This window comes from Alexandromys fortis, unplaced genomic scaffold, assembly GCF_014885135.2.
Source record: "Alexandromys fortis isolate MF-2015 unplaced genomic scaffold, M_Fortis_MF-2015_v1.1 scaffold_26, whole genome shotgun sequence".
Taxonomy (NCBI): Eukaryota; Metazoa; Chordata; class Mammalia; order Rodentia; family Cricetidae; genus Alexandromys; species Alexandromys fortis.
Window position 1 is genome coordinate 6102927 of NW_026067894.1, and position 26362 is coordinate 6129288.

Below are 26362 nucleotides of genomic sequence, written 5' to 3' on the forward strand. Positions count from 1 at the left end.
TCTTAGTTAGGAATGCCTGGCCTTAGCTTGGCTTGTTTCTTGTATTAAGTTAACCCGTCTACCTTTTCCGTGTGGGCTTTTATCTTTCTTAATTCTGTACATCTTTCTTTCCGTCCTACTCCGTGGCTGGCTGAGTGGCTGGCTCCTGGCGTCCTCCTCTCCTTGTTTGCTCCCCAGTCTCAGTTCTCCTTCTATTTATCCTCTCTGCCTGCCAGCCCCTCCTATCCTTGCTTCTGCCTCGCTATTGGCTGTTCATCTCTTTTTTAGGACCATCAGGTGTTTTAGACAGGCACAGTAACAGCTTCACAGGGTTAAACAAATACAGTGTAAACAAAAGTCACACACCTGAAAATAATATTCCCTGACAGAGCCTGTGTGCGTGACAGGCTGGGCCTGATGGTACAGGCTTGTCACTCCAGCTACTGGGAAAGCTGAGGCAGGAAGCTACAAGTTCAAGACCAGCCTGGGCAGTAGGGTGAGCTCAAGGTCAGCACGGGCCACTTAGAGAGACCCTGTCTCAAAAATAAGAAGCAGGAGCCTGAGACATTCACTATGCAAACCCGGAGACCTGAGTTCAATCTCAGAGACCCTCATAGAGGAGCCCCTGTACCACACAGCTGGGGACACAGCTCAGTGGTATGGCACCTGCCTAGCACCTGGAAGACTCTAGGTTCAAAACCAAACAACACGTAACCTCCATGGAGCAAGAGCGCCACTTAGTGGCTGAGCCCTCCAGAGCCATTCCTTGGCGAGGATCAAGTTTGGAGGGCCAGGCACTGACGTCAGAAGCTCCCCAGAGGTGTGGAGGCCTCATCCCCAGGGACCTGTTTGATTCATTTTGTACCTCAACTGGCTGCCCTTCTCCCTGCCTCAATTTCCCCTTCCTTTATGGAGTCATCTAGAATCTGTAAGCCCCAGACTCCTTTCTCTGGGTCTCCTTTTGGGGTCTCGCCCTGCATCCCAAACAGCATCCCAAAGTGTGTGTTAGCGTGCACCAATGACAGGTTTTCCTCTAAAAATAGATCTCTTTATTCAAGGGTCTTAGTATTATACAACAGATATTAAAGCTTCTTTAAATAGGATATAAAACACAGTGCAAAATTCGACAGAAATACAGATATGTGTGCTGAAGCCACACACCGTTGTGACCCAAGGCAATCACTTTGACCTCGACGACCTTGCCGTCCCCAGATGCCTGTACAGACAAGGCTATTATACAAGTTAAATGCTGAGCACACGTTCTGAACATCTACGTGAATCCTCATGCCCTTTCCGTGGGCTTCCCACGGGCTTTTTGTCAATGACCTAAGAATGGCTGAAAGGAACTGGAATTTAGGATGACTGAAAGGCTCAGGCTGGTCCAGAGAGTAAGCTTAGGGAAATTGTTATTTTAAACAATGAGGTGGAAGGTCAGAGAGCCAGCACATAAGATGCGGACAGCACTGGACCAACGGTCACTTTGAAGGATTTCCGCCAGCGCCTCCACGGAGCAGCTCAGCTGGGTCTCAGAAAGGACAGTGGCCTTTCCGGGAACATTTCCCGAGGCTGCTCCTGCGCTGTGCCCTCCTTGAGCATGCTCATTTGTTGTTCTTCTGGCCTCAGGAATGTGGCCAAGCTTCATTGCAAGGAAACCCCAGAGAGGTAGGTGGTGTGTGTGTGTGTGTGTGTGTCTATCCCAGAGGTGGTGGCAAAGGCCTCCTGTCAGTGCAATGAGATCAGAAACTCTTGGGACCACACGTATTACATCATTAGGACAGCTTTGCCAGGTAACTTCAAAAAGAGGATTGCCACGTTGTACCTCAGGCCCTCTGTTTGAAACCAGACAGATACAAAGACAGAGCACAGAGAACCTTTTGTTGGTTGTGAACCCCCCGCCCCCCAGCACACCTTCTATGCAAGGCCACTGTGTTTATATTGGCTCAGTGAGGCTACTGGCATTGGAGGGAAAGAGCCTGGGCTCCCAGAGGCGTTGGGAATGAGTTGGAGAAACCCTGGCCCAGATGCCCTTAAGGGTTGACCCACATGTGTTCTGTAAAGCTATGGCTTTATGCCAGCCTCAAAGCCACACAGCATCACGGGTAACGTGGTTGTGGGGTCTTTTTGGCATCATGCAGTAAAGTACTAGTTAAAGGGCACTCCAAAAAGGACAGTCACCTGTTCCCAAAAGACACTGGTTTCTCAGACACTAAGATCTCATTATGACCACAAACAGTTAAAAAAAAAAAACTGTCACGAGGCCACCCAAAAGTGACATCAGGTCAGGAATGCAGTTTCTGCACTGCCCCAACAAATCTGGCCCCTGGAAGGTGGCCTATATCCAAGAAGGAAGTAAAGCTGGCTGGGCTCTGGTTTCAGGGAGCCCATGACTAGAAGGTATGAAGGTGACAAGGAAGGATGGGGTGACCTAGAGGGTAGATATGTTGGAAGGTAACTATTCTTGTCACTCTTGGCTTAGGGGCTCTGGTGAGAGATGCCTATGGTCTCCCAGGAGTCTGAACAGAGGGAGGCTTCTAGCGCACAGACGGTACAAGTGACACAGGTGGCCCCAGCTACACATACCTGAAAACTCCCGAATCCTCACCATACCCACATGACAGCTGCAGAAGAGGAAACCGAGGCACAGAGATTGAGTGTGGCTTGCTCAGGTTACTACTGGTAAATGGCAGGGCTGGGATTTGAACCGTGGTCTGTTGTGTGCAATGCTATACATGACTTATGATCTAGGGCATGTCTATCCTTGGGGTCCACAGCCACCTGGCTTTACCTGTTTCACTTCATCCAGGGAAGATGTTCCACAAGGTCCGCCTTCCCTGGGACAATGGGGAGACTGGACATCAACGAGTCTCTGCCCACAGCTGCATCCCTCTCATGGGCCATCTAAAGCCAGTGGGTCACAGGAAACGGTGACATCTTACAGCTCAATCCAAATGACAGAGCTTGTGGGTGATCCACAAATAAGTGGCCAGGACCTTGAATATCTTAGGAAGGGACATGACTTGAGACCTGGAGGTGTCTCTGGGAAGTTCAGTAGAGGTAGCAATACCAGGCTGGATGGGCCACCAGGGCCAGCTCACCTGGCCATATAATCTCCCAGCATCTCATCCCTGACCTCTGTCCTCTGCAGGCTTGAAGTGTTCCAGCAGCTGGCGACACTGCCCTTGGGTTCTGATTCCCAGCCATCCTCCTCTTCCTCCTCCTCTTCCTCCTCCTCTTCTTCCTCCCCCTCCTCTTCCTCAGCGTAACTGCCCAAGGAGAAAGTCAGTGTCTGAAGAGAAACTGGGGGCTCCCCAAGAACCAGATCTCTCTTTGGGGATAAGGAATCCCAAATGTTCCTCCTTAAGAGTTCATCGTTTAGAAGCTCTTCAGTAGTGCCCAAGTCCTCAGAAAATGCCAGGCATGGAAGTGCCTCCTGGTGCCCATCCCCACCAGGCTCTTGGTCTGGCTCCTTCTTGTCCAAACAGCTGGAAGATCCAGCATCGTCCTTAAGTGAGGAGTTCACCGTGCTGGACCAGCTCCTGTCTGAAGAGTCCCAGGTTGACGTGTCTTCGCTCCTTCCTGAGTCTACCCCAGACTCATCTGCCTCTGAGTGCCCCATTGTCTGGAGCTTCTCCCTCACGAAGAGGGGCCGTTCCAGGTAGGGTTGGAGGCTGTCACTGTCATCTGTGTCCTCATCTTCATCCTCGGTGCTGTCCTCTTCTGGTCCTTCCTGTAGTGTGCCTGGGTCTCTGACTGGAGGGACTGGTCTGGTCTTTATGGTCAGTTCTTTCTGGGGACAGAGGACCAGGTCATCCAGGAACTCAGGTTCACTGGGAAGAAAGGCTGCCGTGGGATATCTGTATTCAGTAAAGTCCTGATGTAGAAAGAGAAGGGGAAGAGAAGGTTTTTCAGGCTTCTTGAAACAGGCCTGGCTGAATCTGGGGCCTCCTGGCGATAGTCCAGAAGGGTTAAAGTGGAAATCATTCCTTTAGGAGGCGTTCCCAGAAAACACCAGCGCAGTGGGGGAGGGACCATTCTCTAGCAAAAGCTTTCATTGTTCTGAGGAGCCTTGCACACATGCACACACGCCCCTCAAAGCTACCCCACTGATGGAAGAGCACCTGGGCTATTATGGGAGCTACAGGCCGTGTGGGAACAATCAGCAGAAGTGTGGTGGTGTAGGAGATCCTGCTGGTTGCCATGAATAGGGAGCCTCGAGGTCAAAGCACTGAGCAGCAGAGGTCACTGCAGGTGACCTCTCCAGGTCTTTGAAACTACTCTCTGCTGTGACACAGGGGCACAGTGACACGGGGACATAGGGAGTTCTACCCTCAAAGCTTGTCACTCCCTAAGGACTTAGAGAGCCCCCCCCCCCAGTCCAGCTCTCCTCTCTGACCTCTCCAGGGCTCTCCCTTCCCCCAGCTAGCTCCTGGATTCCAATAGAGGATCTAACACCCCAATCTTGGCCCGGTGATGCTCAGCCTTGGTTAAGTTGTAAACTAAGCATTTAGAGCCTTAAAAGATGCCCCCATCCATGCTTCCTCCCACCCCACAAACTTCTGACCCTCTCTCCTGGGTCTCAGGGCTGGGTGTTTCTCTTTGCACCCGACAAAGCCCTGGCAGAGGTGACGTGATTCCACGGGAAGGGACTTAGGCACGTCTCCCTGGTGGGCAGATTTGCTGTTGGGAGGTGGGAATTTAGACACCGAGACAAGAAAGTCAATGTTTCGGTCTGGGCCAGTTTGATATTCTGTGTGAAGCATTGGAAACTCAGCCCCCATGTTCAGATTCTCAACACCCCACTTACATACACCCCTCCACGCCCTCTATACGCCCCAAATGTGCCATACCAGTGCTTGAGGCCTCTTCACCCACTGAAACCAGGGGTCCCCTTCCAGTTTCTTCCAGATCACACCCGCTGCAGCAGCTGCTACCAGTAGAGGGAAGCCTAAGAGCAGTGTCAGGAGAGCCCAGGTGGCCCCTAGGGAGGAAAGGACACAGAAACTGCAGGCGGAACCATGGTCCAGTCCCCGGTGTGCCAGGTGCTTCCAGTGACCATCCTACTCGCCCCTCAGGAGCATAAGCTCATTCTGGCAGAAGCCGAGGCTCAGAGAGGCCATGTAAACTACCCAAAGACACACAGTCAATGTGGTAGAACTGTAATGTCCATAAGTGAGCACCTCTCAGTTTATACTTTCAATAACTCTGTCATGAGACTTTCGAAGTCCCAGAGGGAAGTACGGTGTATTGGTATTTTGTCTGTGTTTTAACAAATAAAGCTTGCCTGAAGATCAGAGTGCAGAGATAAGGCACTAGAAGCCGGGTAGTGGTGGCACACATACACCTTTAATCTCGGGACTTGGGAGGCAGACAGATCTCTGTGAGTTCAAGGCCACCCTGAGTAAATGAGATTGAATCTGTCTAAAAGAGAAACAGAGCCCAAAGGAGACCCCAGCACTTGGGATCCCATGCCTTTAATCCCAGCACTAGGGAGGTGGAGGCAGAAGCCATATGGCTGGGTGGGGAGAGGAAGATAAAGTCGAAGGAGACAGGATCTCAGTGTAGTCTGAGGAGCAGTACAGTCTGAGGCGGCCAGTCTGAGGACAGGATCACCCTTTTGGTCTGAGCACTGGTAGAGGTAAGAACTCTAGTGGCTGACTGCTCTGCTTCTCTGATCCTTCAGCCTTCACGCCCTGGTAGCTGACTCTGAGTTTTTATTATTAATATCAATTAGAATCCATGCTACGGTCCCCACACCAGTGCCATTTTGCACTCACCTGGGTCCTCTAGAAAGATGCAGCTGGGTTCAGAGAAGGGGCTGTACTTGATCTCAGTGTGAGGATAGTAAGTCCTGGCGCTGAGGCAGTGACGTCCGTTAGCACCTTTCGGGAGAGGGATCTTAACAGGTTGGTCATATGAATTGGCAGGATATGGGGTCTGTTTGGAGAAGCAAGCAACGGTGAGCATGCGCTAGCGGATGGGGCCATGTGGTAGGGTGGCAGGGTGAGACAGAGTGGGACCCAGGAACTTTCCTATGTTAGAGTGCAAGCATCAGGGCTGGGGAGATGGCTCTGTGGTTAAGAGGATTGGCTGCTCTTCGAGAGATCCCGAATTCGGTTCCCAACACCTACATAGTGGCTCACTACTGTTTATAACTGTAGTTCCACGGGATCAGGACCCCCTCTTCTGGCGTGCAAATGAGTATGTGGACAGAACACCCGTACACATAAATAAATAAATCTTTTTTTTTTTTTTTTTTGCAAACAGTGTGGATCAGGTAAACAAACACTGTTGCTCCAAACCCATCTTTATTAACACATAGGTAGAAGGGTCCTACAGAGACATTAATGAAGTCTGTTTCTCCGATCTCTCATCAGCCTGGACCCCTCTCTCCAAGGCTACAAGGGGTCGCAACAATGTTTTCATGTGGTCCAATATTTTTGTAAATTTTCCAAACAATGTTTACACTCCTGGCATTAGAGAAGTGCTCAGCTCTCATTCCAAATCCCTGTCCATTCTGTGTCCCCTAACAGCAAAGGTATGGGATTTCCGGTAACGAAGTAAGGGGAAGCCGAGTGGGCAGGTATGTGGTTTCTATGCCTTTGCAGTTGCTTCTCTGTGTGAGTGAGTGCTGGAACTCCCTCTGGAAATGTCATTTCCAGGGATAGATACATCTTCAGCAATGGCACCCACTTCCCACCACAGGTGACACACAGGCCACACTGCCCAGGGGGTCCTTCAGTAGAGCAGATGCAAAGTGACCAGGAGATTCTGGAAGCTGATCTGGGATGTCTTCCTAACTGCTGAGAGTTCTCAGGTGTGAGCAGAGGATTTTGGTACCCACTGAAACAAACGTTCACGCGTCAGAAAAACACTCAAATAAATAGGATTGCACTTCTGAGAATATCTTTTTTGCAGGAAATCACACAAGGTAAAATTTGTCAAATTTGTAGGACACAAACACAGAGAATAACTCCAAACAGATCAGTCTGCGGTGGCGGTTTGATGATTTGTGTACACTGTGTCCGAGGCATCTGGTCCTCACAAAGGCTGAAGGTTCCAGACAAAAGAGCATGCAGAATTGCCACCAGCACCACAAAGCAGCCTGGGAAAGACTGCGGGGGCAGACTCCTCCACAGCCCCCACTGACAGCACAGCCCTCAGATTCAAAGGCTGTCTGGATTGCAGACCTGCAGGGCTCTGTAGAAGCTGCAGCACGTCTACGAGCGCCGCGCAGGCATTGCTCTGGAGAAGGCTTCACTGCAGATGAAGGGTCTGTGTTTTCCTGCAGCTACTGATCACTTTAATAACTGCCTTAGTTAGGGTTCTGTTGCTGTGAAGACACCATGACCGCAGCAACTCTTACGAGGAAAACATTTAATTGGGGCGGCTCGCTTATAGTTCAGTGGTTCAGTCTGTTATCCCGGTGGGAAGCATAGAGACCTGTAGGCAGACACGGTGCTGACTTTCTCTTGATCTGCAGGCCACGGGAAGACAACTGAAACACTGGGCGGTGTCCTGGGCATAGGAAACCTCAGAGCCCACCCCCACAGTGACACACTTCCTCCAACAAGGCCACACCCACTCCAATAAAGCCACACCTCCTAACAGTGCCACGCCCTATGAAGTTATGGGGGCCAATTACATTCAAACCACCACACTCCACTCCCTGGCCCCCATAAGCTTGTAACAATATCATAATGAAAATGCATTTAGCCCAGCTTCAAAAGTCCCCATAGTCTATCCGTCTCAATAATCTTTTAAAATCCAAAGTTCAAAGTCCCTTCTAGATTCATGCAATCTCTTAACTATAATCACATATAAAAAATCAAAATAAAAAAGCAGATTACATACTTCCAACATATAATGGTACTTTACCATTCCAAACACAGGGAGGGGAGCATAGTAAGAAAATACTGGGCCAAAGCAGGACCGAAAACCAGCTGGGCAAACTCCTAATTCTGCGTCTCCATGTCTGATGTCAAATGCTCTGCAGATCTCCAACTCCTCTCAGCTTTGATGACTGCAGCAAACATCTCTCTCTGTGCCTGGTTCCACTCCCTGTTAGCAGCTCTCCTCGGCAGGTATCCCCACAGCTCTGGCATCTCTAACATCTTGGGTTCTCCAAGGCAACTCAGGCTACACCTTCACAGCTTCACAAAATGGCCTCTCTGGGCCTCCCTCCATCAGAGACACCCCTGACACGTGCCTGGCCTCAGCAGCTTTCTTTAAGCACAAAGGGAAATCCCATAAACCATTTTTTCCATCCTTAAATTTAAAACCAGGACCATTCTGCAGCTTGCTGGAGCTGGAACATGGCCCCCCTCATTCAATTACATCTTCACGGCTTTTTGTCCTTCACTTTTTGTCCCTGGCTGTCCTGAAACCGGATCTCTAGACCAGGCGGGTCTCTAACTCAGAGATCCTCCCTAAATAGATCTTAAAAAAGAAAGTACAAGCGCTGTGGACACTTTCTACGTCCTTGTTTCTTCTCAGCTGAATTTCCTTGTACAGACCATTGGGGTTCAAAAGCAGTCTCCTACTTGGGGTCACTCCCATGTAGCTCACCACAGCCTGGAGGGACCACCATCTCCACTTGGGATAAGGGACATCCAATCACTGTAGGTTTAGACGCTGCCCTAGCTGCCCAGTGCAGTTCAAGGCAGGGGCAGGTGGCTAGTGAGAATGGAGATATGACCTGAACACAAAATGCTTATCAGTTTCCAAAGACAGAGGAGAAAAAGAAGGCAAAACAGCGATAGTATTAATTCTGTGTTGACAAGGCAATATGCTATGGGAAAAAAGGCAGGCAGAACTCTGAGTTTGAGGCCAGCCTGGACTTCATAGTGCTCTCTTGGATCCAGCTCTTGCTCCAGCGATTAGACTCCTTTCCTGGCTGTAGGGGTTCTGTAAGTTTCCCCTAAAATAAATACCCTTTTGAATCCAAACTGGTGTGGGATTGTTTTGCACATTAATTTCTTTTTTTTTTAAAAGGTTTATTTATTATGTATACAATGCTCCTCCTGCATGTGCACCTCCATGCCAGAAGAGGGCACCAGATCTCATCACAGATGGTTGTGAGCCACCATGTGGTTGCTGGGAATTGAACTCAGGACCTCTGGAAGAACAGTCAGTGTTCTTAACCTCTGAGCCATCTCTCCAGCCCTGCACATTAATTTCTTGTTCCTTTTGGAAGCTCCTTGATTGCACTTCCTGTTTACTCAAGTAATATTATTTCCCTTCTCAGGTCTTCGATGGGGTTGAAGACTAGATAGTCATAGTAACTTTCCTCTCATGACTTAGCCAAGTCATTTCTAATACAAGACTTAGACTCCTTAGGCTAGGATTAACTATAGAAACATTTAGCAAGCCGGGCGGGCGGTTTGTGGTGCACGCCTTTAATCCCAGCACTTGGGAGGCAGAGGCAGGCGGATCTCTGTGAGTTCGAGACCAGCCTGGTCTACAAGAGCGAGTTCCAGGACAGGCTCCAAAACCACAGAGAAACCCTGTCTTGAAAAACCAAAAAAAAAAAAAAAAGAAACATTTAGCATACATTTCTTGCTTGATGTTGTTCATATGGGTTGTAATTCTAATTTTTATACTTGATATTTGTTCTTATTGTATAAAGATTTGTATTAGGCCTAGAACTATTATTTTGACAAAAGGGGGAGGTGCTGTGGAAACTCCTTCAGCCAATAGCCTTTAAGATACTGGCCCACCTCGGGCATGATCTAGATAGATAGATAGATAGATAGATAGATAGATAGATAGATAGATAGACAGACAGACAGATAGATAGATCATGCATATGTAAAAGCGTGGGGGGGCTTTTTTGGCTGCTGGATTTGGTTTCAGTTTCCCGCTCATACACATGGTTGCTGATCACTGCTTTTTCTGTGAGTTTACCCCTAAATAAAGAAACCTTTATTATACCCCATCCAGGGCAAGTGTGGGACTACTTTATTATAACCTGCGACAGCTATGGTGTAGTGGAGGAAAGCGCAGGAAGCAGTGTGAGAAGTGGGGAGGAGACCCCGCTAGGGACAGCACAGGATTTCCTACCTTGTGTTCCTCGCCCTCCTTCCAGAATTCCACGTCATACTTCAGGTCCAGAGAAGGCACACAAGGCGGCAGCTGGTAGGTGGCATTGACCCATAGGATCTTCTCCATCCGGGTGAGCACAAGGGTGGGCGGGGCCAGCCCCACTGTCAGAAATAGAATAGGACCTGTCAGTAACCTCTGGGGGCCCAGGTTCTATTCTCCTGTCTGCCTGCCCAGAGAGCAGTCTCATTAGCATTTTTTTTTTTTTCAAATATCTGCTAAGCTGCAAGCTCCTCACAGCCCTTTTACTCGCTCCTCACTGACCCTGGGAGGGAAGCGCCACAGCCCCACTGCATGTGTGTTTATGTATGTGTTTGTGTGAGCACACCTGTGAGTGTGGAGGCCAGAGGCTCAAGTGTGTCTTCCTCTGTTGAACTCCACCTTACCGTTTGAGTCAGGGTCTCTCACTGAACCTGGGTCTCACTGAAGCATTTGACTGAGTTCTCTCCCCAGCCTTCACCAACTCAATTTTTTTTTTTTTAAAAGAGCAAGACCCTAGAAGCTATAACTTGCCAGAATACCTACTTGTAGTGGTAGTGGATGGGTGTCTGGATCCTTCTGACTTTAGACAAGTTTGGGTGAGGAAGGGTGGTCATGGGGGTGGGGGGCGGTGGTGATGAACACCAATAGTAACCTTACAAATCTTAGCTCTGTCTCTTGCTATCCCAGAGAGATGGATTAGTCAAAGATGTCCAGGGAAAGCAACCCAGCACGCTGTGCCAACACACGACATTAGATGTCCCGTAGGGGTGACTCTTCAAGCAGCTGCAGATCCAAGATTCTCGAGATTCTTATATCTACAATAACACGGCCATCTGGTCTTTTATGTATGGAACCAAAGAAAACTGTTGATGTCACTCTGATGAAATATGGAGGCTGGCCAAACTCCTTGGTTGCACTTGCGCGTACTTGGGACCCATGTGAAGAAAGAAGCCTGCCTTGGAAGCCAGAGCTCAAAGGTCTCTGGGAGTCAAGGAGAATTGTCTCAGACTGTCAACCTGAATGACATTTGTTTGCCTGGCTGGATTTTAAAACTGCTTTGGGCCAGTGCCCCCATTTCCCTTGTTTCCACCGTGTTTATTAGTGCTACCTTCTCCTCCCACGTCTTTTATAGGGAACAGAGATCATAGACTTCACCCTTTCCAGGTGGAGAGGACCTGTGCCCATAAGTTGTACTGAGTGGATGGCATCGGAGCCATCATCGGACACTCTGGTTCAGACACCACCTGGGAGATCTTGGAATCTAAGTTGATGTTGTAATAATAGGCAACTTTGGGGGACCTTGACATGGGATGAATGAATTCTGCACTTGCAAAGATGTGAATTTGGGGGTCAAGAGGAAAGCCTATGGCAGGCCCCTCCAAAGATGTTCCACTCTGATCCCTGGGTGCGGCCAAGCTGCTGTGTTGTTGTTGAGTGGCAAAAGGAATTCCAGTTAAGGTTCAGAGCCATAAAGTGGTGAGTTCATCATTGGGCCATGCAGATAGGTCCAGAGCTTTTCTGCTATTGGCAACAGAAAAGCCAGAGAAGAGGGGAAGGTGCTGAGATGCCAGCTATGACTGGGACACGGCTGTGCCATTTCCAGTTAGAAGAAGGGGGTGATGGGAGTGTGAGGAGAAATGCAAGCATCTTAGCAGCCTGGCGAGGCTCCTAGCTGGTAAACAGTGAGGGGTCAGGGACCTCAGCCTGGCAACTGGAACAGAAGTTCATTTTGCCCTGGGCTTCTAAGGTGAGGCCTGGATAGAAGGACAGTGAGAGGCAGAGGGGCCGTTGAGCTCCCTGGATCTCCAGCCCAGAGAAGCCAGTCTGGCTTATTTGGCTTATTCCAGTCACTATCTGGAAAACAAAGGAAGGATTGTGCCTGATGAATTGTGACATTAGAGGTTGCTCTACATGCACATATGATACATGTACACACATAAACACATATTAATACACACACATATTTCTGCTATTGATTAAGGTATTATGTTTGTGCAGCCCATTTAAAAATGTAATGTATAATTAAGAAATACAGGTTAATAGAGACTCATCTGTGATAGTCAAGCTTTTAGTTATGTCAGTTAAGTTTTCTAGATTTTTGAGATATAGTTCAGTTAGATAATTTTCAAACCTTTCAGAGACCTACGGAATATGACTTTTAAAATGTTTTAAGAACTTAGGAGGGAGCTGGAGAGATGGCTCAGTGGTTAAGAGTGTTGCCTGCTCTTCCAAAGGTCCTGAGTTCAATTCCCAGCAACCACATGGTGGCTCACAACCATCTGTAAAGAGGTCTGGCGCCTTCTTCTGGCCTTCAGGCACACAGACAGAATATTGTATACATAATAAATAAATAAATATTTAAAAAAAAAAAAAAGAACTTAGGACTATTCATGACAATGAGACATATCTGCTCCTGGCAGCACCAATCTACTTTAAGAGGATGCTGGGCATTGAAGAGTCTCCTTATAAAGTTTGTTAGCCACTTGGGCAAGAAACTGCTCTTGCCTAAACTGCCTGACTGAACTTTAAGACCCATAGAAGATAGTCCTTTGGGGTTCCTGCTTCAGGAAAGAGTCTGTGAGGGGCTGGAGAGATGGCCCAGAGGTTTAAGAACACTGACTGTTCTTTCAGAGGTCCTGAGTTCAATTCCCAGCAACCACATTGTGGCTCACAACCATCTATAATGAGATCTGGTGCCTTCTCCTGGCCTGTAAACATACGTGCAGACAGACGCTGTGTACATAATAAATAAATCTTCAAAAAACTTTAAAAAAAAAGAGTCTGTGAGACATTCTACAGGACACAGAAGAAAGCAACTGATGGACATGGCTCTTACAAGGCAGAACAGATCTTCAGGTTTCCTGCTTCACTGAAAAGTCTGCTGAATACTATGAGCCTGTGGGCTGAAGATGGATGTCCCAACAGTACAGAAGAACTTTGGGTGACTGTCCGGGCAGGCAGCAGGATGTCTCTGTCAATTCTATAGTTTTGGAAGTTGCTTACAATGCACTTCCTGTTAACTTAGGTAAGATTATATCCTTCTGGAGTCTTTGATGGACTTGAAGAATAGATACTTATAATTATAGTTTTCCTTAGTTATGACAAAAAATAAAGTAGATATAAATATTGTAACTGTAATTCTTCTTTGATACATGTTTTGTTATATGTAATTTTACTATGTTAAAGTTAAAACCTTCCTTTTTATTTTAACAGAAAAGGGGAAATGATGTGGGAAGTTCTTCTGTATATGTGTTGCTTTTATTGATTAATGAATAAAGCTTTTTTTGGCCAGTGGCTTAGCAGAAATAGAGCTAGGTGGGAAAACTAAACTGAATGTTGGGAGAAGGAAGGCAGAGTCAAAAAAAAACAACAACAACAACAAAAAACGCCATGGAGCTGCCAGAGGGGAAAGACGCAAGCTGCCAGCTGGAACCTTGCTGGTAGGCCACGAGCCTCATGGTAAAATATAAAACAATAGAAATGGATTAACCAAAGATATAAGACATAGCTAGCAATATGCTTAAGCTATTGGCTAAACAGTGTTGCAAATAATATAGTTTCTGAGTGACAATTTTGGGTCTAAGCAGCTGGGAATGAACAAGCAGCCTCCCCCAACACGCGTGTGTGCATGTGACAGAGGCCAGAAGATGGTGTCAAATCCCCTAGAACCGGAGTTATAGTCTCTTGTGAGCTGCCTGCAGTGGGTACTGGGAACCAAACTGTTCTCTGCAAGAGCAGCAAGTGTTTCTTCAGCCTTGGGACTCACCTTGAAAAAAGTACTCCAGGTATGGGGACACCACCCATGGGGACCTGCCATGCGCAGACACAGCCCGCACTTGTCCCCTGAACTTTCTGTACAGATCCTGGTTCTTCAGGCACATCATGGGGCACACCAGAGCTGTGGTGCCTTTGCACTGCTCCACTTTTCGCCAAGGCTCGGAGCTGGGGTAGCTGAGGGGAGACAGAAGAGGGTGAGTCGTGGACTCACCTCTGGGTTAGAGGACCTACCGAATATAGATCCCACCCTTCAGCCCGATGCCACTGGTGCATCTGCCTGTCCATCTGCTCAGCCGGGCAGCCACCAGCAGACAAGTGTGCCTGGGAATCCCGTCTCTGCCTTCGCTATCTCAGGGTCCTTCCGCAGGGCGCTGCCCCTCAGTCCCAGTATCCCGTTTGCAGGGCAGCCTCACAAGGCGACGGTGGAACTGTTATTGTGAATATCAGTGGATACTCTCCGTGTGCTATTTGCTCGGGCATCTGTAGGTCACAGGCTGTAGGTCAAGCGCCATGCTGGGTGCTGAGTGAGTGTCAGAGGGCTTCAAGTGATTGCCACATGCTCAGAAAACGGAGATCAAAAGGTGATTTATGCCCAGGTGTTATCCCAGGTACCAGTGACTCAGCAAAGCATGGCAGATGAGGTTCTGCCCCAGGAAGGTTCTCAGAGCTGATGGGAGGGAGCAGGGAACAATCATCACACCCACAAGGTAAATCCAGGAGCTAGTAGTTGCAGTGATAAAATGATAAAAACAAACAAAAAAAAAAAAACAGAGAGACTGCTTTTAAAGGGCAGCTGAGAAGAGGCCAGGGAGATGGTGCTCCCCAGTGAGGAGGAAGAAGAAACCAGGTGACGGGGTGAGAGAGCAAGAGGCAGAACAAAGGCCTGAGATGCTGTGCTGGGTAGCCCTTGCCAGCTCTACAAGGTAGGATCATCCAGGAAGAGGAACTTGAATTGAGAGAAAATGCATCCATCAGACTGACCTGTAGGCAAGTCCATGGGGCATTTTCTTGACTAATGATTGACGTAGGAGTTCAAAGCCTACTGTGGGCGGTGCTGCTTTTAAGCGGGAGGTCCTGGGCTGTGTAAGAAAGCAGACAGAGCAAACCGTGAGGAGCAAGCCAGTCAGCAGCACTCCTCCATGGTCTCTGCTTCGGTTCCTGCCTCCAGGGTTCTGTCCTGCTTTGAGTTCCTAACCCAACTTTCCTCAGTGATCAACTGTGATCTGGACATGGAAGCCAAATAAATTCTTTCCTTCTCAAGTTGCTTTTGGACATGGTGTTCATTGCAACAATGGAATGCACACAGGGACATGTGGGAAGGAGTTCGGCATAGCCAGAGAAACGCAAGGGAGACAGGGAGGTGGCAGGTCGGGTGCCTTGCAGGTCTTGGTTAGGAGTGTGAATATATCTGTATCTCTATCTATCTATCTATCTATCTATCTATCTATCTATCTATCTATCTATGTGACTTGAAGTCACTGGCTGCTTACATGAGGTCTGCTATGGTTTAAAGAAATGAATGCTGGAGTTCACACCCCAAAGTGATGTCTTCTGGGTATTAAATCATGAGGACAATATGGCTAGTAAGGATGACCTTCTAAAATGGCTTCAGACAGCTTCCTAGGCACCCTGCCTCTTTTCACATGAGGACACAGGGTTGGCATCTCTGCCATATAAGGATGCAGGAGAAGGCATGATCTCAGAAGCGTCCCTCTCCTGATGCCAGATCCGCTAGTGACTTGACCTTAGACTTCTCGGCCTTTAGAAACATGAGAAATAGTTACTGTCTTGAACGTACACAGACTAAGATATTTAAGGTAGAGCACAGTGAATAGCTGAAGTGATCTAACTTATATTTTTAAAAGGTCACCGTTGGAGCTGGCAAGACGGTCCTGCAGGTAAAAGTGCTTGCCATGCCTCAGGGGGCACCCAAGTTTGATCCCTAGAACTCAGATAAAGATGGAAGTAGAGGCCGGGTGTGGTGGTGCAGAAAGACACACAGGCCGCGAGTTCGAGCCTAACCTGGTCTACATAGAGAGTTTCAAGCCAGCAAAAGTTAAATAACAAATAAACAAATTAATAAGTAAAACAAAACCCAGTGCACACATGTACCAGCATGTGTGAGTACACACCAACACCCACACACGATTCCAAGAGAACTGACTCCACAGACTTGTCCTCTGACCCCTACACATGCACTGTGACATGCACACATGTGCATATGCACATAACAGCCATACATTAAAACACCTTCTCAAAGACGCCTCAGAGCAGCGTCAGGGGCTGCAGCCGCGGCAGAGCAGGTGACGGAGAAGGCGAGAAGAGGTAGATCCAGGATATGCTTTGGGAGGCATAGCCAGTCAAATGTGCTCAGAGCTTGCATGTGGAGTGAGAGGGGCGGGAAGTGAAGCTGTTCCTGGGTTTGAGGAATGAGTCATGGGAGAATGGAGAAGCTGAGTTTGGATGCTGGAGGACAGAGACACCAACGGGGAACCAGATGTTCAAGACCTGAGCCTATGGGGGACATTCCTCAAACTACCACAGAGGGTGATTCTGGTGAGGTCCCAGACAGAAAGAACACTGTTATGTTACTGTAATCCCAGCACTTGGGAAGTAGAGAACAGAGGATTGGGAGTTCAAGGCCATCCTCCACTACTCAGTGAGTTCAAGGCTAGCCTGGGCTACATGAAATCCTGTTTCAAGACACATATTCTAGAGAGAACACCAACATTGTGGTGGGGAGATCCTTTGATAAAGAATTCATGGATTTTGGGGTAGGAGAGATGTCTCCATGGTTACGAGTACTTGCTACTCTTGCAGAGGACCTGAATTAGGTTCCCAGCACCAACATGGCAGCTCATAACCATCTGCAACTCTAGTTCCAGGGGATACAATGACATTTTCTGGCCTCTGAGGGCACCGCACTGAAGTTCTTACATACACGCAGTCAAAACACCTACACAAGAAATCTTTTTTAAAAAAGAATGCACGGGTGGAATTAATGGCAGAAACCAGCAGAGCCATTGCCAGCGTTGACTGACGGGGACAGAGACTGGAGAAAATGGAGTAAGCTGACCAAAGGGGACAAAAGAGCTATTTGTATGCTGACTCGCATTATTGTTTGGGACAAGAGAAGACGGGGCATGAAGATGATTGAGGGATCCACAGTGGGGTGAAGGCAAGGGTGTCTTCCCAACTGCTGGGACGCAGTTCTCTCAGGGATTGGGCTGTTGGGCTGCTTTACAGGGAAAAGGGGAGAGTCCTCCAGGCTTCTGGGTTCAAAATTCACAGTTGCCACTCTAGTGGTCCCAGGGCCAGAACTCTGAGCTAAAAAGGATAGTTTCTGGGGTCTTAAGGGATCCAGGCACGGCGGAGCACACCTGTAATCACAGCACACAGGAGGCAGAGACAGGAGGATCACGAGTCCCAGGCTAGCCCGGGCTACATTGCGAATTCTAAACCAGTCAGGGCTACCTAGGGAGATCCTGTCTAAAACTACCAACAAAGTTGGGCATGGTGGTAGATGCCTATAATCCTAGTATTTGAGAGGTAGAACAAGTTTGAAGCCACCCTGAGCTACCTAGTAAAACCTTGTCTCAAGAATCAAACAAATGGGGTGGACTGGAGAGACAGCTCAGCAGTTCCAAGAGGACCTAAGTTCAGCTTACAGCTCCCCTATCAGACAGTTCACAATCATTTGTGACTCCATCTTCAGGGTATCCAATGCCCTCTTCCGGTCTCTGTGAGAACCTGCACCCACATGTACATATGCACATGTACACACGTATACACACGTACACACACACACACACACACACACACTTCTTTTGTTGGTTTGGTTTTTTGAGATAGTTTCACTATGTAGTCCTGGTTGTCTTGGAGCCAACTGTGTAGACCAGGCTGGCCTTAAACTCACAGTGATCCACCTGCCTCTGCCTCCTGAGTGCTGGGATTAAAGGCATGTGTCACCACACCCAGCAATAAATCTTTTTCAAAGAAAAAAAAAAGAGAAACTTTACCAGAGGTTGCCTCGCCAGGTGTGACCAGAGTCACCCTCCTGACCCCAACCACCCTGCCTACCTCATACCAGCTCCACCCCTTCACTTTCTAAAGTGACTGCATCTGGTTTCTAAGGGCCACTGCTGGGGTCATTTTGCCTCAGTGTGAGTCACATTCCAGGTCACACCCACACCTGACTGAGATACCATGTAAGCAGAACTTTGGACTGACTGTGCGTGCCAGAGAGAGGTGAGACCTTTGGGGCTCTTGAGACACGAGGGAGTGCATCTTGGATCCGAGGAGAACGTGAGTTTGGGGAGTACCGAAGACGAGAGTACGCAACAGCCATAGCAAATGGACACACACCCCCAACTGGGAACAACCCAAAAATCCAGCGAGGGGAAATGGAGAAACAAGAACAAGTACAGCCGAGACGGGAAAACTACTCAGCGGTAAAAGAGAAATGAAGGGTGCGTGTGTAACCATGCGGGAGAATTCCAGAACGGCGGTAAGACAAGCCAGCCAGGCACAAAAGGGGACACACCACACAAACCCATTTTATGTTTGGGGAACGGGATGCAACGCTGTAGTTCAGCGTGGTCTGGATTCACCTCACACTCAGAACAGCTCTGTTCAGCCTCCTTAGTACTGGGATTGCTGCCTGCAACACCATACCTGGCCACGAATCCACTGATACCAACCTTGGGAACACATGAACATGAGGTTAACCCACAGTGTCAGAGGCAGCTGAGTAGCTAGCTGTGCACCCTGGGGGTAGGGTCTGAAATGCCGAGTGGCCCGAGAGAACCTCTGCGGCTAGTGGAAATGTTTCATTCCTTCGCTGCAGAGTGGTTACACGCATGCATCCATGTATGAAATCACACAAAATTAAAAACAATCAATAACAAAATCTATATCATTTGGAGAACAGCATACAGACAAAATATATATGCATAAATGAATAGAATGTTCTAGAAGAAGACACCTAAGGTAGCAACAGGCCATCAAACATGGAAATGCTAGGAGTCCATGAAGAAGAAAAATTAAAGCAAGAGAAAATAATATGAATGACTAAAAAAAAATTCCTGAAATAAAAAAGAGTTGGAACCAGATATTATTAGATCACCTAAAGACATCAGCTCAGAACCAGTGACAGACATCAGCATGGTTCTACAAAATTAGCAGATTCTAAGGCAGGGGTTTTCAACCTGTGGGTCTAAGACCATTGAAAACACAGGTATTTACATTATGACTCATAACAGTAGCAAAATTACAGTTAGGGAGTAGCAACAAAAATATAGGGTTGGGGTCACCACTACCGTATGAAAGGGTCGCAGCATTAGGAAGCCTGAGCACCGCTGGTCTAAGTACAGGAGGCTGTACTACAGACTTCGGGATAAAGGAAACTGAGTAATGAGTATTTATAGGTTCTTTGGAAGCTTCCTCTCTCGTGACAATGACAACTAAGATTGTAGAAGAAAAGAAAGAAACGTGGTCAACAGGAGAAGTTAAGCAAAAACCCACAAAGAACCAAATCTAGGTGGAAAGTGTCGGGATGAATGGATGCATGGGTCCTGTGAACCCCACTGCTGTAATGTAGTGTGATTATCTCCTGGGAACATCCCGTTCTACTGGGCGTTTTTACCTGTGGACTATCATGAAGACGATTTCTTCCTGAGTTGTACTGTCTAAATGATAATAATAATATTAGTTTAAATAGAGTTTTGGTGATTGAAAATAAACATAAGGCAATGTCATCAAGCTAGGGCAATGCATAGATCGCAGTCAGGTTAATGAGGAAGGAAAACAGCTGCGTCCCAGGAGCCAGGCTGGCTCAAATTCTTTCAGTTTGGATGTTGGAAGATGCATTCATCAGTTTCCGAGTGCATCACAGCTGAAACAAAGCCTTAGGATGACCTCAGGTTAGATTAAGATGTTTTGGTAATAGCTTTGAAGTTAGGGATCAAAAACCAAAGCAGCCCAGTTATTACTAGCTGACGTACTTTCCTTTGGAGGGCTGATTGGTGAACAAAAATGATGATTAATTCTTTGTGCCTATTTCTGCCCTCAATATCCTGATATAAAATATCCGTTGATGAGCGGGTACGCAACCTGAAGATTTAAAGTAGAGCTGACTGATTGTTTTGCACGTATGAAAGTATAAGTTTATGACTCCTTGAAGATTCCTTATAAGATTACCTTTCAAGGTAAATAATAGAATGATTGCTTCTTTCTTTGTAACCACAGAAACTCAGCCTGCCAGCAAAAGAACTAGCTGAGAAAATACCTTGCTTGCTTACACTCTGTTGATCTATAACAAGTTGCTTGGATATAAATGGACGTGGGTTCTTGGGGATAACTTGCTTTTCATCTGTAATACATAATATGTTTAATCATGTAAGGGAAATGAAAAACATGTTTCTTACTTATATTCACTGCAGTCATTCCCTAGAAAAACAGAATGAGAATGTAACCACATTGTAATTTCTGTACTGCCTGAAAGAGTCTGTGGGGGTAAACCAGCTGCAGAGGAAAAATAAAGAATCGGAATATAGAAGAATAAAGAAGGAAACCATCAAGAGAGTGTGAGCATCTTTTCCCTTACCCCATCAGATTAAAAAGGTCATAGTAAGCTGACTCCGTGGATTCCCTCTGAGCCCTGAGCTGCTGGAGGCTGGTCCCCCAGGCAGCATAAGAAGATGTAATCTTCCAGACCCTACTATCGCTACCATGCCTCCTCCACCATCCTGGACTTCTCCTCTGGAACCCTAAGCTGAAATGAACTCCTTCTTCCCTACGTTGCCTTGGCTGTGGTGTTTAACACGGCAACAGAAACGTGGCTAAAACAAAGTCCACGTGCTTCCGTCCCCTGGTGTCTCGACCCTCACAGCTCCACCCAAGCCGGACTCCACCCCATCTCCAACAAGCCTATCAATGATCTCCCCACCCTCTGACCTCCTGCAAGAGCCCCTCTCTAAGAACCTGCTAGATACCATCTCCCAGAGACCCAGAGAACTTCCGAATGTTGACACCGGGAACACAGAGAGCCCAGGGAAGCCCATCCATCCCTCACTCACTCTTCCACCTCCCCACCCATCAGCACGGAGGTGCCCCTATACCCTTGGTAGGTCACGAAATAGGTCACGTTCGGGGGGTTACCAAGCCCTGGAAGCCACGTCAGGTACACAGTGAAGTTCTCCGAGAGCAGTGTCACGTTTCTGGGTGGGGCTAGACGGAACCTTCCTGTGGGAGAGAAAGAGGTCGTGAAGCCTGGCGCTCTTGGCTAAGCTGAGCGTGTACGACAGGAGTTCAGTTCCTTGCAACCTGTAAGGACCAGCATCTGCCAAATGCTGCATTGCAACCCTTCCTCTCCCTAGCCCTCAGTGTCCCCTCTGTCAAGAGAGCTGCCTGTGTACTCTGGCACCCAAGGGTGGGTTCCACTTAGTTGCCATGGGGCAGGAGCCAATGAATGGTCTCATACCCCTCCTGGACACTGCAAGATTCTTGCAGCAAGCATTGTTTTTGATGTTATCTTTTTAAAACTTTTAATCTATCATTAGTATATGTGTATATGCATGTACGTGTTTGTGCATCTGTGACATGTAAGTGTGAGTATGGGTGTGTGCATGCCATGTCACATGTGTCGAGGTCAAAGGACAAATTTGGGGAGTTGGTTCTCCCCTCCTACCATGGGTCTTGAGGTCTAAACTCAGGGAGGGCATCAGGCTTAGATGCTACTACCCACCAAATCATCTCTGTGGTGTTCTCCCTGTGGCCCCAGTGCCTGTCTGGAATGGCCCCTGAGACACAGTGCACGTATGATACATGTGTGTTGGGTGAATGGATATTAATATAATCTTAAAAGGCCCCTCATGGGTCTGCCTGCTGATGGAGCAGGATGGATAAAGTGAAACTTGCTGCCCTGGTGGTAGGAACAGAGCTGTAATCCCAAGGGACCCAGCCAGAGCTGACCCTACTCAAACCTTTCCACCCGACCACCATATCCCCTATGGTTTGTTTATTTAAATGGACCACTCGCCTATTTGCCCACGAATGCAAGGTGGTCCCCAGACCTTATACAGTTCCCTTATACAGTGTATAAGCCGCTCCCCTTTCTGCGAGATCTGTTGTACTCCTGCTTCAGAGAGAGGGGACAACCCTCCCGCCTCATCACACCCTCCCCGCTCAGGAGCCGTGGTCTTGTTTCCGCCTGCAGATACTGGCTTTGCACTCTTCATTGAAGAATTAGTCTTGGCTCTCCCTAGGGCACCACAGAGAACACAGGGCCAGCGCTCAGTGCCAAGAGGATGGTCTGGTGGGTCTAAAGTGGGCACCACAGGAGATTTGCCAGGATCAACAGATTTCTTCTGTGAGGGGCACCTGGCTGTTGCCTGGATAAAAGGATCCTAGGCACTCTGCCAGGTACAAGAAGTGCCCTGCGTGTTCTGGTTTCAACAAGAAATGCTTCCCAGAGGCTTATAATTTCAATGTTCGATCCCCACCTCTTAGTGCCATTTTGAAAGCCTTGGCGCCTGTAGGAGGTAGAAGCTGCCTGGCGGGATAGGTGAGTGGGGGCAGCCCTCTGAGCAATATGCCCAGCCCTCATTCCAGTCCGTTCTCTCTGATTTCGGTCCACATGAACAACCCTCACCACATGCTCTGATTGCCACAGATTAGAGCCACTCTGCCATGGCTTCCTAGTCACGATGGCCGTAGACCCTCGGAAACCCTGAGTCCCAACACACCCTTCCCCCTTTAAGTGGGGTGTTTGGTCACAACCATGTAAAGGAACCAATTCACGGAGAAAGCCACATTGGAAACACCCTAGCCTGCTCCCTTGCAGCGTCTATGGATGGGGTGGTGACACTCCCTCCTGCTGGAATCCCCACCTCAGATCATCCGGGTCCTTTTCCGTCCACCCTCCTCGCGCGCGCACACACAAGGGTTAAAATGAGGGTTACACCACATCTGCCTCCTGCTTAATCCTCTCAAGGTTTCCATCTATCCTACTCCAAGGAAACGCCAGAGCCTTTACTGGAACCTCCAACGCCCCCCCCCCCCCCCCCCCCCCCCCCCCCCCCCCCCCCCCCCCCCCCCCCCCCCCCCCCCCCCCAGTATGACCTCTCCTTGTTTTCCCCTCTTCTTCCAGGAGCAGGCTGGCTTGCTCCCTGCTCTGAGCCTTTGCACATGGTGTTCCCAATGTGCAGACATCCCCTTGGCTTCTGTCACATTCCTTTGATAACACTGTCTCTCTGTGACGTGTTCCTCGGCCACCTTTTATTGACCTCCCTCCACCTCCTCTTTCACAGGTAAGTAGCTATGCTAATTAACGTCAGCTGATTGTTCCATGTCAGGGCTTCCTGCCCTTGCCCTGCCTAGAATAAAGTCCATATTCCTCATCTGGTGTCCGAGGATTTATCCGGGTGGCCTGGCTATCAGGCTGAAGTCTCACAAAGCTTCAGGTCCCCTGGTTTAGATGTCTTTGAACCTTGGGGTCTTGGGGTACCTGGAGCTCACCATCTACTCTCTGAAAGATTCTATTCAAATGTCACTTCCCCCAGGTAGCCTGCCTGGCCATCTCTAAGAGGAGACAGGGCGATGACCACAGAACAACAGCAGCCCCTTTCATATTAGGTTGTAGCTTCCAGTTAGCTGAGCTAAGCACTCCGTGAGTGGTTCAGGAGCTTCACAGCAGAGGTGGGGGAACCAAGGCCCTCTTGATACTCCAAGACAGATCAAGCCAACTCTCAGCTCTGTGCCCTGGGCTTACTTCCTCCTCCAGTATATCCTGGGCTCAGTCCTATTTTTCTATTGGTCACTTTTAACGTTTATTGTGTATGTGTGCGCGCGCGTGCATATGAGTGTGTCTCTTGTATCCCAGGCTCGATCAAATCTGTGGCGATCTTGACGCAGCCTAGAGTGCTAGGGTTGCAAGCATGCACAATCACACCTGTTGATCACTTTAACTCACTCTTCCTTGGTGTGACAGGGAGCAAACAGAAGCAAAGCGGCTCCATCTCCTGCTCTGGGGGAGCTCCTGGTCCCAGGGAGAATTCCGGCAGATGAGTCACCACGGAGACCCAGACAAGGTAATCCCAGCTCTACCTGATGTCTCTCGGCTCAGCCCAAGCCTCAGCTGCCTCCTCACCTCAGGTATTTCAAACCCGGATGTGGGTGCCTGTTTCTATCCTGTCCTATGCCCTGAAGTCGGATGGCTGAGACAGAGCTACTGTCTCATCTCGCAGGAGGCCAGTCTGTGCAAAGGCTTATTTTTAATGGCTTTAGTTTTAAGCCATTCATGAGCAGGACAGCAGCCCAGAGAGAGTTTGTGTTGGGGATAGCTGTGAGGGGGCTCAGGGCATGGATAGCACTGATCACAGGCACACCCAAGGCTCAGGCTAGTTCGACTCCCTTCAATTCACTCCTCTGTCCTGTGTGTCCCCCCCCCTCTGGGGTACATCTAAGGCAACCTCTTAAGTGCTCTGAGACTCAACTTCCCCCACCTGAAAATGATGACTATCTGCCTCACAGGCCAACTGGACTGCAAACCTTAATAAGAACACAGTGTCCAGCATAAAGAAGCAACTAAAAATAATAACACGGACTGTTAGGATTGTTTGCTTAGTCTAAGAACCCCTCCAGCCCTTTCTATTGCGAGTCTAAGACTCTGACGTACACACATGGCTACCGAGAGGGGTTACCTGGGGAGATCAGTGGATAGTTGGGGTCCTGGCCCGGATATTTCGTGCGCTGCCATCTTATTTACTAGCAGAGAGATCGAAAAAGGAAAAGCCCTGTAAAGAGTCTCCTGGCAGGAACCAGACCATCCACAGCAGCCCCCCCCCCCCCGGAGCGGGGGGGTTGGGGGGAAGTTTGATCCGCACTCAGGGGAAGGTGAGGGCAGCTCCCGCACGTCCTATTTATAAGGGTCAATCAGGTACGCACTCTGGGACTCGGTGAGCAAATCCAGTGAACGTTTTCAGATATCTCCCGTCTTGGCCTCCTGAAACCCAGCTCCCTTCTTCCCGGAAAGGCCGCTCAAGCTCAGGATTGTTTCATTTTAGGACCAAGCAAACCCGCAGCAGAAACATAAGGTCCCTGAAGTCACGGAGTGGCCCAGCAGCCACATCCCAGCTCGGGACCTCGGGTGGGTGTCCCGTGCTTACCTGGGACGCTCTGCAGCAGGCAGAAGAACAGGGGCGCCCACCGGCTGACCCGCCACATCTCGGTCGCGGGGGTCCCTGCGGCCCGCAGCCCTCAGCCCGCGGCCCGCCGCCGGCCACCAGGCCCAGGGCGGCAGGTGACTAAGGCGGCGGCCCAGGGAGGCGGAGCCTCGGGCGGTGCCTGTGGCGGGGACGCACCTGGGACCGCCCCGCCTCGCCCGCCTGAGGTCCTCGCCGTGGGTGGGGGCGGGAGTATTAGTTCATTTTCTGTAAATCAGGCAAGAAATCCAGTTCTGGGGTGGGGTTCCGAGGAAGACTAAGTAATCAGCACCCAGAACAGAGTTCGAGGTCACCGACATTTCTCCTTTCCTTCAGGCGGAGCCGGGGAAGGCACCCAGCGCGTCCTGCTTTTCTTCCCGAGTTTCTGCAGGAATTCGAGGCCGGAGTGTTGTTGGAATCCTCCGCTCTAGGGACTTTGAAGAGGCTGTCCTTCCGAATCGGGACACAAGTCACAACGCAGGCTGTTCAGTCACTAACCAGAAAGGACGTCGTTAAACGCTTTGTTTTCTAGCCTAGAACAGGGAACACTTCATCCCATGACACCAACTGTTCTAACTGGCCAAGCGGAGGCTGTTCTTGCAAACAGAGAACGGATGAAAACCGAGGAACCACGGAAGGGAAAACCGGTAGCTCTTTCAGAGTGACTCGCCCTGATGGTGGAGTGTGGCAGGGTAGAAAAACATCAGGGGTCCTTTTGTGTGTAAGGATTAAAGGTGTGCAAACTTCATTTTCTGCCTTTTGCTTGGAGTGTGGGGTGGGAATGGGAAGTTGGGGGGTGGATACCACCAAGATAAATTGTTGTGTGGAAATGTTGGAGAATAAATACAAGATAGAAAAGCAACAAAAGCTGGCCTTGGGGAGGCAAGCCAGAAGCTCAGGTTTCACGTGATTTCCTGGAGGATCAATAAACAGCTTAGTTTCCTTCAGGGTTTTTAGGGCTCCTCAGAGGAGGGGGCACCAGGCCCCTATGTCCTTTGCCTGGCAGCTTATCTAGACGTCCCTAGTGAGTTCTAGGGTTAAAAAGTTATGGTAGTCTGTCCTCATGACTGAGCCTACATACCAGAAAAGAGTTGTATCCTGAACGGTTAAGGTGAGGGTTTTGGCAAGGGGACGATACTAGACAATAGGAAGATTGTAACTCCCGGAAGAATTCAGTCAACGAGAACTAAAGGGGGAAGAGAAATACAATTAGAAGCATAAAAACCAGTTTTGTGTCAAATTCGGGGCACCAAACATCTTTACCTTTTCTCTGAGCTGACACCAACCCTTTTTTTTTTTTTTTTTGGTTTTTTGAGACAGGGTTT

At 48.8% G+C, this 26362-nt stretch overlaps 1 protein-coding gene and 1 long non-coding RNA gene across 7 annotated transcripts; one reads left to right on the top strand and one right to left on the bottom strand.

The window, feature by feature from the left end:
* Positions 1-1013: 1013 nt before the first annotated feature.
* Ifnlr1 (interferon lambda receptor 1) lies at positions 1014-25158 on the bottom strand. Of its 5 annotated transcripts, none has more exons than XM_050153573.1 (7): positions 25002-25158; positions 20955-21078; positions 13826-14010; positions 10039-10181; positions 5754-5913; positions 4827-4906; positions 1014-3850 (listed from the first exon to the last, which is right to left on the bottom strand). In XM_050153573.1, exons 1-7 carry the CDS (start codon positions 25057-25059, stop codon positions 3071-3073), a joined length of 1530 nt encoding a protein of 509 aa, XP_050009530.1. In that variant the 5' UTR covers positions 25060-25158; the 3' UTR covers positions 1014-3070. The 5 variants fall into 5 exon arrangements, with proteins under 5 accessions (XP_050009530.1, XP_050009523.1, XP_050009546.1 ...); XM_050153566.1 differs by having other exon boundaries at positions 4827-4957; positions 25002-25156; XM_050153589.1 differs by lacking the exon at positions 25002-25158 and adding an exon at positions 20123-20206 and having other exon boundaries at positions 4827-4957; positions 20955-21072.
* Positions 23002-25785, top strand: LOC126508460 (uncharacterized). 2 transcript variants are annotated; one of them, XR_007593828.1, is made up of 2 exons: positions 23002-23988; positions 25374-25785. It is a non-coding gene; the product is annotated as an uncharacterized lncRNA (long non-coding RNA). The 2 variants fall into 2 exon arrangements; XR_007593834.1 differs by having other exon boundaries at positions 23002-23924.
* The last annotated feature ends 577 nt before the right edge of the window (positions 25786-26362 follow it).